The 13,363-nt window shown below is 40.4% G+C and overlaps 1 protein-coding gene across 1 annotated transcript in view; it reads right to left on the reverse strand.

Annotated features, from left to right (window-relative positions):
- The window catches only part of mdfi (MyoD family inhibitor), a 34,854-nt gene extending 21,491 nt beyond the window's left edge, over positions 1 to 13,363 (reverse strand). Inside the window, exons 1-4 of the mRNA XM_061833397.1 lie at positions 13,121 to 13,363; positions 12,599 to 13,050; positions 10,906 to 11,101; positions 367 to 504 (exon numbers count right to left, since the gene is read on the reverse strand). Of these exons, the coding sequence (XP_061689381.1) occupies positions 367 to 504; positions 10,906 to 11,050 (283 nt within the window). The 5' untranslated portion in view covers positions 11,051 to 11,101; positions 12,599 to 13,050; positions 13,121 to 13,363. The remainder of the gene's footprint in view (positions 1 to 366; positions 505 to 10,905; positions 11,102 to 12,598; positions 13,051 to 13,120) is intronic.

The raw sequence follows: 13,363 nt of genomic DNA on the forward strand, positions 1-13,363 counted from the left end.
ATAATGTCCCGTGAACCGCGAAAAAATTAAATGAGACTTACAAATGGAAGCAAATTTTACAGCAGCCACACTCGCCCAGTGTCGTCAAGGTAACGACAACACTCGTTTTCCCATAATGAAGAGAGGAGGAAGACGGAAGAAAGGAGGAAAAGGATTTCATTACAAGTGTGCTGATTTAAACGCAGGCTTGCTTGTGTTCAGAAATCAAGAAAGTAACCTACTTGGCTGACAATGTGGATATTTTTGTGGACCGATTTGTTAAAGGTCAGGACAATGTGACTCATCCGACCTGGTGATATGTAATGGAAACACGATTCTCAACAGTCTCTCTCCATTTGTGTGTCCGTGCGCGTGCTATTTACTCACATGTGATACTCCTGCTGGGTGTTGTGAGCTCTGGGCCCGAGAGGCTGCTTTTGCATTTGGCTCCGTCGTCACCTTGTATCCCTTCTGGGATGACATCTGACCTCAATATGAGGGGTTCAGTGAAGGTGTTGGCTACATCTGAAAAAAAACAAAACAAATATAAAGCACCTAAGATAACCACACAGTAATTTTTATTTTTCAGGTTATTCCCAGTATGCAACTTCCTGTTTGAACCGTTGCTTTTCTTGGCCATATTTGTATGATGAACAAGCCATACTCTCTGCCTGTGAAAACATGTCAATTCTTGTTGTTGTTCACATCCACATGCACTTCATTAATTTAAAAAGCAGTTCTGCTGACTTCAACAAAGCAGAAGATTTGTCGGTGTGTTTGTCTCTGTTGGTGTGTATTCTGTGCTCAACCTGCATCTGGAAGTCGTTAAAGTCCACCCCCTGGGATTATTCAGGGGTCTATGTGCACACTTGTGTAACCTGAAATGCTGTGTGGCTCTATAAGTATGGGCGTGAGAGTATACAGTATGTATATGTATGTTAAAAACATAGGAGGAGAAAACAAATACATGTAAAAAAAATATATATATACAGCACGTGTGGGTGTTTTATGTGTGCACTGGCACCTCACACTGCACTAATGAAGCTGTTATTATGTACACAACACACGCACATACGTGCATACCCACATTTACAACACAGAGGCCTTCAAAGCAGGGCAAGCTTGGGCCTCCAAGAGGTGCGGACTCATTCCGAGGCAAATGGATGCCAGCTGGGTTTGATAAAAACACACACACATATATGCACACACAAGCCAAACCACGTCCTGTGCATGGACTCAACACTTCCCGGCTATGTTTATTTATTTTAGCAACTCTCGCTCGCTTCTCTATCTGTTTCCCCGTCTCTGTCCCCAGGCTCTCACCCCCAAATTCACATTAGCTCCACACTCATTTCAAATCCAATCCCTCTAATAGCTGGCATGGCCTTATAAATACGCTCACACTTTTGTCATTCCTTGCAAAAGCATTTGAGCAGGAGAAAAAGTATTTTGCTCAGACTAGTACAAAGAAGATGTAAAATGACCACAGAGCTTCCTTACAAAGATAAACAAACCCCTGATCCTTCAGGAAAAGGCACAGATTCAACTTCCTTTGCACTAAATGGCTCAATTGACACAGTTCCAATGTTTTGATCCACAGTGGCAGAATTCAGATGTAGGTCATAGCAGTGCAAAGAGAAAAATAATGCATGATATCAAATATCCTCAGATCAATACCAGGCCTCTTGAAAATGTGTATGAAAAAAAAATCATGTCTAAGATATGTATACCTGTCAAACCGACCGCAGCGCAAACTATGTCAATGCAAGCCTGGCGTACAATAACTCAAAATACGTCAATTTTGCCCAAACAACATAAATAAACGCGTTCAAAAGCACACGTCATAAAGTACACTGAAAACTCTCGTGTAAATATCCAACGTTACATTAGAGGTGTACAACATTGAATAAGTCAAATAATTGCAGATGGTGGCGGCACGGTGGATCAGCTGGTAAAGCATTGGCCTCTGTGTGGATTTTGCATGTTCTCCCCGTGCCTGCATGGGTTTTTCTTCAGGCACTCTGGTTTCCTCCCAGATCCCAAAAATATGCAACATTAATTGGACAGCTGGGATAGGCTCCAGCACTCCCCATGCCCCTTGTGAGGATAAGCGGCAAAGAAAATGGATGGATTGCAAGTGGCAGCTAGCAGAGGATGGTGGAGCCCCGCATAGTTCCAATTTGTCACCAGCAGTTTAGAACCTGCAAATTCACCGATTTGTAAAGCTTACTTTCATTACAAAAATAAAATAAATACTTAACAACCATATGTTTTTAGTATTTTCCTAGTTATTCAGTGATTTTTTGAGGGGGGGATAAGAAGGTCCAGCAGGCTAGGCAATCCTAGTGAAGATAAGCGGCTCAGAAAATGGATGGAAGGATGTTTTTCTTACATAGCCCCCTTTTATAGTAACTTAAACAATAGCCTAATAAACTATTATCTTTTACTTCTGATTCCAAACTATCCATCTATCAATTTGTTGTGCACATGTGAGATGTGCCAATTAAACATTTACAGAATATGGTTTAACAGTCATATCGGCACTGACTGAGGGAAATCCCAACTACTATGTGGCCCATTACAAAAATGAGTCCGTCACCTCTGATTAAGCGATCAAATCAATGATAAGCCCCCCCGAACCATTATTTTAATAATAAGATCAGTGTGTAATCTCATTGTCCGATTCTTAGGTTGACTTGTTGGTCTTTGTGCACACTTTTGTGATGGTCTAATTGCTTTTTGAAATATAGTTGGTAGAAGGGTCTGAAAAGGCATGAAATAAATCCACGAATTTGACCCCCTGGTGAAACTGTACTCTTGCTCCTCAGCCGTGGGTGGCAGCCATAAAGCTTGTCCAAATCAGTGATTTGAAACGATACAAAATTGGACCTGATCCACATGGTGTCACCCAACTTGGAGCCTGCACTGATCGAAAGTGGGAATGCCGAATATGGGACACAAGCTGCCCTGCTGGAGCTAGAGTGAACGTTAGCCGAAGGAGTCTTGGTTAAAAGTCTATTCATTAAATAACTAAAATAGTGTTTTGCCTCACTTGTGAACTAGAATGCATTTGCAATTTAATAGGTATTCCCAACGATGTGCGAAAGGAATTCATTTGGCACTAGTTTGTATTTTCTAGTTGCAGTTTGCCTTAGTGGAAAATATTTAAACTTACTGTGGCGACCCCTAACGGGACAAGCCGAAAAAAACCTACTTACTTACTACATATGTTTTGGTATACTTTGCATATAAGGAGTGCTTCACCTACATAATTAACATGTCTTAGTGTACTTAATGATTTGACCAGTGAGGATAGACAGTACACCTGCCATCTGAATATCAAGTTAACATCTGCACATTATATTATGTGTTTCAGTCATGTGGTCGTCTGATTCCTTGAGTATGTACAGCCTACTAACTCATTTCAACTAGTGCTCCCAAGGAAGTAATATGATCTGATTGGCCTGATCGATCGCCTCAAAAAATCGTCATCTTGTAAAGCCTGGTTAAAATTGTGCAGGTCTCTTTTTTTTTGTTTTGTTTTTTTAAGAGTTGCTAAGAACTAAACATATTCCCACCAAAGCCCTTAGTGCCATCCTAGCAGGCCCTCAACCAATTGTTCACTGGCATCAACATCAAACCACCGAACCACCCGACCTCAGAGCCATTAGGGAGATCTAAGAATGATGGGCTTCTAATTCGAATCAGACCAGAGCAATCAAGCGCTGAAGAGACCCGGCTGTGTGCTTACATGTGTTTGTTTGTTCACATAACGTACATGTGTTTTTGCATCTTTGCCAAATTGCGGTAGTCTATGTGCATACCTGCTATGCATTTGCGTGAGTATCCCTGAAGGGCAAAGCGGGGAAATTTTGCCTTCCTAGTAAACACAGCAAGTAAAGCAAAAACATATGAATAACACACACACACACACATTTGTAGATGCACAGAGGCTACTATATGAATTGATGCAAATTATGTGACATATTTTAAATCAGCAGCAGGATAGCACAGCTTCTTGTTTCTTTGCAGCTGAGATTAAAATAATTTTGTAATAGATGGATAGTAAATCTACCACTATATTATACGCAGCCTCACAATTAATTGGTGTCCCCAAACAACGCACACCATCTGCAGAGCAGACATTTGTAACGTGGGAGTGTAGAGTTTAGAAAGAACGCTTTGCTGCATGAGAAAACTAAAAGAACAACATTTTGTTGCGCATTCATTAATGCAGAGGAAACACAACTAAAAATGAGGACAAATAAAATGACTATCAGACACCCTAGTTTAATATATAATATTCTATATTCCGACCAGCCATTATCCAAGCCACTTATCCTCACAAGGGTCACGGGAGAGCTGGAGCTTATCCAAGCTAGCTTCGGGCGAAAGGCGGTCTACACTCTTGAACTGGCACGGCGAGTCAACTTAAACTGCATACATTCCTTGAAGTCTTGACATCCTTTTCACAATTGTCATTGCACTGAACTATCACTCTAAAGAGGATTCTAACTGCGGTAAATGCTAGAAGAACCTGCATCCTTTGCACAACTGAGTTAAAAAAAAAAAAAAAAGTTCCATGTCAATTGTTTGTCTGTTGTTGTACTCAACATGCATTTCGCACTAGGGCAGCTCCAACTACCGGAGACAAATTCCGTGTGTTGTTTACATTTTTGGCCAATAAAACTGATTTTGATATATTGTACTTTATTATTGGACGATGTACTATTGGGAACTTATAAGTCCACATTTGGTATGCATGCCCACTTTAACAGCTGATTGAGCCTGAAAAATATAGAGGCAGAAACAGAAGTCAATCGGACTCAAAAGAGCTGCAGAGCATCAAAGCAGAAGTGAGTAGCACAGAGATTGTGGAGACTGCTGTAGTAGGATCTGCCTGGCCAGTGGTAACAACTGGAACCGATTGAAACCACACACGAACACTGAGGCTTTTGACCAGAACGAGCAGAACACCAGAGAACACACAACTTTGGTTGGGACAGTTTTATATGAATTCAATAAGAAACAAAAACAAATCCACGCAGGAGGACGCACATAATGAAGAAAAGTGGAATTAATCGGTTAACTGCTGTCTGGGTGACACGTGTGTTCACACCTGCGCATGTGCACACACACACACAAATAAGCAGAATGTTTAAAAAAAAAAAAAAAGAGGTTATACCTTGAACCAATGACAGTTCCAGAAGCTCCAAAATCCAAACTTTTAAACATTATAATAATTGTGTTGGATTGTCACTTAGAGTTGTCATTTTCCTACACCTTAATAACTATTATACTGTCACACTGTATTAAAGTTGGATATCGAGTTTAAAAAAAAAAAAAAACAAAACGGGTCTGTGGCTTTATTGCCAGCAAGTCTTTCGTGTTTCAGTGTTGAGTAAGAAATTTGAGAAATGGTTATTCTGAACTGCGACTGGCTGGCAACTAGTCCAGGGTGTGCCCTGTATCCTGCTTGATGAAAGTTGTAATGGGCCCCAGCAATTCTGCGACCCTTGTAAAGATAAGCGGCTCAGAAAATGGATGGATGGATCTGAAGACAAACATCTTTCAGAAAAACAGAAAGCAAATCACAAAAAAAATCCTCATTTATAGTTTTTGCATTGGGCAACTGTGAGTCGGGTATAGACAGAGTTGGGAAAATAGGAAGCATCGGACATTGTTCAATCAATAAGTGGTGGTTATTAACATTATTTAGGTTCTGTAATTTCTGGTCTACAAGCAGCGGCTTTTTTCCACACGCCTTCAACCCAGCGGTTTATGTGGTGATGCGGCTAATTTGTGCATTTTTCTAACGGTCGCAAGGGAGCACTCGAGCGGAAAAGGTAAGCGTGAGACCGGAATATATGTGCTGAGGAAGTGACTTTTACCGGCCATGTTAGTGCTGCGCTAGCGTTAGCACTATGCTAGCATGTTGCGGCTGTGTTACTGGCGTGTCTCAGTGATTTTTACCGGTAAGTTTTTTTTTTTTTTTAACTGGCCTTGTCAGCACCGCGCTAGCGTTAAACGCTTTCTGTGTACCGTCTTTCTTTGTAAATATCTCATGTTTCTATGTGGGGTTCAATGTCGGCACTTGCGGCTTTTACACAGCTGCAGCGTATGTATGTACCAAATGGTATTTCCTTTACAAATGTAGTGGGTGAGGCTTATAACCGGATGCGCTCCCTAGGGCGGGAATTACGGTAATCTGATGTTAACGCACTGATCAAAACAAATCAAATATCTCACTCCCCATCAGGTAGTGTGGAGCTTCACATATAAACATGCTGGAAACAGTGGTCCAAGACCATCTTTAAGCCAAACTTTTGATTGTTTCTGGGAATATAGCCGGCTTGGTTAACTCAACAATAATGATAATAATAACGATAACCAATTTGATGGGAATCAGGAAACATGCCAAATGGATTCAGATAACTTGAAGCCAGAGAGAGAGGAAAGAATCCATGCAATCACAACCATTTGACAATCAAGTTGAAGAAGTGATTTTACATGAACAGTTTGTTTATTGGCTTTTACATGATGTTGACAGTCTCTCATCGGATAGCGTGCGTTTGTGTGCTTGTGAGAGAGAGCAACACATTCTCAAACGTTTGCTAGGTGGAGAAGTGGTGGGCAAGAAAGCGCACACATTTTTGTACTTCAAATATGTTGTAAAAACGCCCCAAATTGCACCTCGGTTATTTCAATCTCGGTGGGAAACTAAATTAGACACTGGCCTCAATGAACTTGTGTGACTAAAATGAGACAGACAGGCACATAGTTGCATCCAAACACAGGATAGGAGGAAACATTATTAGTGTGGAATAAACATGAGGCAATCAACCAAAAATATCTCCAATATTTACACTGTAGCTTGTTATTGGAGAAGTAAAATAGATCTATATTAATGAACGAACTGAATACAAAGCATTTCAACATTCACTAAGTTTTGATGACTCCACTGCAGATTCATACGACATGTTCACAGAGAACTAGACTGACAAAACAAAATTAAATGACTGAAGAGAATTATTGTCAAATTCTGGTAGAACATGGGCTAAAAATACAGAACTATAAGTTGAGTTTGTCAACAAATAACTATTTAACTCAAAAGATGAATTGCTCCCATATAATAAGAAACCCCTTTATTAGAGCTTGGGCGACAACAATGAAATAATTGTGTTAGGCCAGGGATTGTTTTTGATTTATGTCTGCCGTTGGTTAAATTGTTGTTAAAGTTTAAAGGTTTTGTTTTAGAGAAGTGGTGCATGGAGTAAAGAATGACAAATGTTATTGTGTTGTAACATATAAATAAGTTCATTTATTTTCATTGTCCACTGTTATAAACAACACGCATTTTGGCCAAATAGCATAGAAAACTGAGGTTTAAAAAAAAAGTTAATGGATTTAAATGAATGAAAGAAAATGCAATTTATGTGAAATCAGGCTTGAAAATGGTCAAAAATCGAGACAGCTTTCAGCTTCCAGACGCTGTGGGCAGCTTGGAGAATGCTTTGAAAATCTCTTGGATCCTTCAGCTGACAATCAAATGTGTGTCAGAATTCACAGCGATGCCCATTGCACAAACTCTCCAGGGCCGCAGAGAGGCATTCTGTGGCAGCCAGGAAGCCTTTGAACCCCACACTGGGACAATGTTCCCTCCAATATTGATATAATAATATATTATAAATATATAATATTATAACACAGTCAATATTCATGTTGCTGTGGCCGCTGTAGGGTGCACCATATGCGGCCACAGCAGTGCAATGGACCTGTGTGGCTTTTTTTCTTCCCTCCTTCTCTTCACCTCGCGAGGTCAGAACCCTTGAGGACGATGGCCCTAACGCAGTTACCCCAGACTACCCGAGGCTACTCTAGCTGCTGATGGGCTGGCAAAAGGGTAGCAGAGCCTGTCCACTTTTTCGTTGTCTGACTATGCGCCGTGTGTGGGGGTCACACCACGGCAAATATATCATAGCCCAAATAAGAAATTATACTTCAGCGAAGATGTTTTATTTTCAAGTTGTAGGCATAGTATGATAGGTAACTGTATGCTATATTGGGAGAACTGGCTCAAGTTCTTATGACTAAAGAAGTGGCAATTCCACCAAAGAGTCACTGCATGGAACAAAGGCACTTGGCACTTATATAGTAGGGGGGACAAATGATACCAGAAAGTATAAGCCTCATCCCGCTTTCGTCCTGGGGAATCAGGTCAGATGAGATGTTGAAAAAAAGTTTTAAGTTATAACTAAACTATTCAGTACTATATTTTTTTCGGTTTTTGCATGTTTTCAGCAATTGCCTGCCAATGTATTTAATGTAGTCATATGGGTCTTTAAAAACACTAAGTTATAATTATTGAACAAAACGTGTCCTACAGACAGTTTATATTTGTTCAGCCACCATCTAAACACTGAAGAGAAGGCACACACACAAAAAAGATGCCAGTGGTAAAAAAGAATGAAGGGTTAGCATGTGAAGCTGAGGGTTTCCTACATAAACAGATAGCCTCATTGCATCTTCACGTCTGAGGCAGAGCAACATTCCCTACAGTGAGGAGCACACATCTGTCAAAACACGGCACAATTCCGTGGCCTTGGAGTCAACGAGGGGAGCTTGACTTACTTGCAGCATAAAAAGATGTGAACACTATCGGGCAAAAAGATATCTCTCTACACTCGTTTGTGCATGTTTGGTCACTGCACAAGGGAGACATTCATTATTAAACTGTGGACAGTTTGGTAAAAAAAAAAAAAAAAATCCATTTCATTTCAGTTATCAAATTTGTGAAACCAAAATGGTTTGAATAAATAAATACATGTGGATTAAATGCAACAAGTGGTGGATATTTTGGATCTATAATAACCACATCAAAATACAGTTAGATGATAATTTTGATTAATACTGCTGAATCTCTCATTCTGGAAACGGTGGAAATTTCGCTGCAATTCACCTTTTTATGGTGAAAACACAAAAGGGTTTTGTTCAAAGTGTAGCAAGACTTTTTTTCTGGAACACCAACAAAAATCAGAGGTTGTGTTTTTCTCATACCCAAGATTTATTTTACACCCGAGATAAAATTAAAATCTAAAACACGCTGTTATGAACTGGTAATTAGAACTACAAATAAATGGTGAATATAACAGTTATTTTTAAAAATTATGTTTTAAAAAAATGTACATTTTACTGTATATCTACAAATAAATGGTAAATAGAACAATTATTAATAAAATTATGTTTTTTAAAAATGTACATTTTACTGTATATTTTCAAAAATTATACATTTATGTTTATATAATCTCTAGAATAAAAGACCCATCCTTGGGTCCATTGAAAGCTGAGACTGTGTATATAGTTATTATTATATCATATTTGCATCTTTGTGAATAGGCTGACAGTCACCTCAGACAACATTGACCAATTGTCGGTCTTGCTATATTTGTATTTTTGAAACATCTTTGAGCGTGACATCAGCGCAGGGGGCGAACAAGTCTCGCACCACTTCTTCGGAAGTGAAAGAGACACACCGTCATGTGTCATGAGCTGTTCGCGTAAACAGCAAGAGGAAACAGTTTGAATGCATTTGCTGGTTCGGCAAATCTCTGGTAGAGTCTTGCAAGTGTTGCATGTGGGCTGTCGGATGTGTTTGTTACTACAGTTGTGACCCAAAATCTGTGCGCGTGTGTGTGTGTGTGGGGGGGGGCAACTGAAGCAGTGAAAGCAGGGCCTTGTTGCCCTCACTGGTAGCCTGACCAATATCCCCTCCCACCCAAACCGTAAGCCAGACTGGCAGTCTAACTTTAATAGAAGAAGTCTCAGTTACACTTAGTGATAGCTTCCCGAGTTTGAAAAAAGGTAACGTCAGCTTAGCTAAATGAACATGTTGAGGCACCATCCTGCTTCATAATAACATATATATAAAAAAAAAGCTCCCCTTAGGTGTTGTCAATGGAGATGATGTTCATCTTAATCTCACTACAGGGAAACAGGGAGTAGTCATGACAAGACTAGCAAATATAATGCAGTAACCATAACAATTGCCAATAATAGAATCAAAAAGCTCTCAATAAAGAGTTTTGTAGCAGGATGCCATGGCAACACATGACATGACATGTACAGTAAATCTTTGCACACTTCCCTCATAGTTCCTATATTGGGCTTGCTGATGCACAACTCCTCAACATTAGAAGCACTTGCATATTTCCAGTTCTGCTTGAGTCATTCAAGCACAAGATGATAAACACCGATGATAAACCGCGCCCACCAGCAGCCTCCCTCCCCCATGACCGATCACACAAAGGGGAAAGGTCACACGCAAATTCCCAGCTAAACTGAATTCATCTCATACAAGGAAGCACAGACCCATCCTCGAGCAAGTCTTGTGGCTATCGTGTGGCTTCTACTAGGGGGAGCCGCCATTTCCCATTGACGCCAAACCAAGCTGCTGGGCCCAACATGATTTAATGTGTAATCAGAAAACATGCAACAAAATAAAAAAGTGAAGCCCATTTGAACGAAACTCAGCGTTTATCTTTGTCATATGTCATATTACATTTCAATACTGGACGATGGATGACAATATCGCTAAATCATTAACAGGTTTAGGTGGACAAAACCAAAAAATCCTGGATGCTTAGTTGTAGGTCTGATTTCCACCCAGTCACAGCTATTCAAGATGTGCTCCCTAATAGCGTTGACATTCATGAAAAAATCTGTTTACACCCAATCTGATATTTTAATTTTTCTTCCAAGAATCCCTTTGTCACTACTTAGTCTTTTGTGCCTGCCGCACATTATATGCACTACAATAACATTTTTTTTTTTTACACAGCGTACGTAAGGCACCACTTCTTCAATGTTCCGTTCACAAACTACAGTATAGCAATGATGCATGTCAAACGATAGAACCCTTTATCATACCTCGACTTGTTGTTGGGATCAGAGCCTTGTTTTCAATCTCTATGATAGCCTTTACATGTAAGATGGGCAGAGGCGCTGCTGGACAAGGGGCCCCAACATCTGGTGGCTCTGGGGAGATGGCAGGAGCGCTCCTCTCCTCATCCATGGGCGTAGGCTTGGCTCTTTTCCGAGGAGGTGGAGGGGCCGAGGAGCTAGCCTGGGGGGAAAGGGGATCGTCAAACGTATCATTACAGTATGGGGAAATGATCACTGCATGAATGGGAACAATTTCTTATTGTGTTAAGTGGTTCGTGGTGGGAGGTAGATGCCAGTGTGAATAAGATATTCCCAAAGTAGAAATGCTTTCAAAAATAGAAATGCCTCATCACATTTAGTTTTGAATAACATTCTCATTCAACTATGAAATGCTTGTTGACTTCTGTTTTTATATACGAGTAAAAACCTTTAATCAACAAGGAAAATAAACAGTTGATGCTCAGAGAACAGGTGACAAAAAAAAGAATAGGAATAAACTCTTAATACTGACCATATCTTCATATATTACAGCTACAGTACATTTAATATAAGAAATATTTATATTTTGACGACGTCACTGAGAAGAAAAATCAATCAATCGTACTTCCGGTCAAATCCAAAACATTGATTCACATTATTGGCTTTAAAGACCAAATGTTTCATCATTCTGTTTTGTTAAATTACATGTAGAGTGCATGATGTAATATTAACAGTGAAAACGTATTTTTACACTTGTATGACCATTAAGACTTCAAATTTTATTTTACATGAAAACTCTTTGAAAAACCGAGATGAACGGCATCTCTGAAAGAAGTGTCCTGAACCTGACTCAAATTTTAATAAAAAACTGTAAAATATAACGTATCAAACGTTTTACAAAAATAAAGATTCATTAAAATAGATGACAAAGAGGTCTTAAGTGTGAGTTGCGAGGACATTCCAACATGTGGCGTTTTCAAAATGATAAGGAGAGACAGTTGAGTCAGCAAATTTGAGTCATCAAAACCTTTTTTTGAGTATTTTTTTTAATTTAATTTCACTATTAGTAAGTCCCAACAAATAGGTCAAATATTTATAGAATCAAATATTTAAAATGCAGCACAAATAAAATTCAAATGTTAGGCCACTAAATATCAATTTTGTGACTATAGTCATGGGTCTGATCAAACCAATGACCTTTAAATTTAGCTGGATATGAACCTTTTGCTCAGAATTGGTTGCAAAATGAAGTTGGACTTGAGTCACGTGCCAGCGCGCGCCCGCCACTCAGCTGGACAGCTGTTTGCGCGCTCCCGCGGCTCCACCCGCCAAAGTCACTCAAAACCTTGACGAGTTTTGGCCTCAAAACCGAAAAAAAAAAAGCACCTCGAACCGGCCCTGGTTTGCTTTGGTGTATTCGCTCACAAGTTCATCAGAGAGTTTAGTTGAGAAACTAACAAGCATTCGAGAAGTTTCGCCTCCACTCCCCTCAAAAAAGAACAACTTGAATAATACACAAGACTTCCAAATCGCTTAACTTTTGTGGTGTTATCACAATAAGTGCTAACTAAATAATGTGCTGTTTTGACATGCCCCTTCACGAGTCCTTCCATGCTGAGTGGGAAGAACTTTGGTTTGCTCCCGGGACAAAATCGTTTTGTATTTTTGTACCACGACGACGACGACGACATGGACTCACCTTGAGTGTGGACCAGTGGCGGAGTCTCCCAACTTCTGGCTAATTCATTGTGCGAACTCCCCAGGTGGACTTCTCTCGCCCTCCGAGAGCTCCTTCCCCCCACCCCCCTCCACCCTTATCTACACGCTTCCACGGATCTTGCCGTCCGCACGCCGGGTCCGTGCACCCCCGCCCCCCCCCAAAAAAAAACAACCCTCAACTTTTCAGTGCATTTTCTTCACTCGCGAACCGGCTTTCCCTTCTTCCTCTCTACCTCCTTAAAAACTTTCTCTGGCTCGTCCCTCGTCCTCCAGATGTTGCGAATCTTGGCAAAAGAAAAGTGTGGGGGGGTGAGTTTTGACTGCAGCTTTTTCTTTCTTCTCTTGCTCTCACGCAAGTACAAATCGGACTTAATACGCGAGTGCATTCGAATCCGTGCCCATCTCGTGTGCTGCCTTCACGGTCCTAGGAAACTGCAACACAGTCAGCAATGAATGTCCTTCCTGCAAAGGCTCCAAAATGCTCGGGCTCTCATATAATTACCTAGGAACACGAAGCTGACAGCGAGCGCGACGGGCGAAAGCTTTCATGCCAGCGAGTTACGAGGCCGATAACCACATGTTTTCACATTAATAGCAGACTTTGTCACAGATGGCAACAGTGCAGGTAAACTATACACAGACGCACTGAGCCACCGACTTTATGGACGCTATAGTCAACAGAATGTGTCATGATGAGTCACTGCCGTGATATTTATTTATTTGCCTTCAATCTAAAAAGTTGACG

The sequence above is a fragment of the Syngnathoides biaculeatus genome, chromosome 10 (assembly GCF_019802595.1).
Source record: "Syngnathoides biaculeatus isolate LvHL_M chromosome 10, ASM1980259v1, whole genome shotgun sequence".
Taxonomy (NCBI): domain Eukaryota; kingdom Metazoa; phylum Chordata; class Actinopteri; order Syngnathiformes; family Syngnathidae; genus Syngnathoides; species Syngnathoides biaculeatus.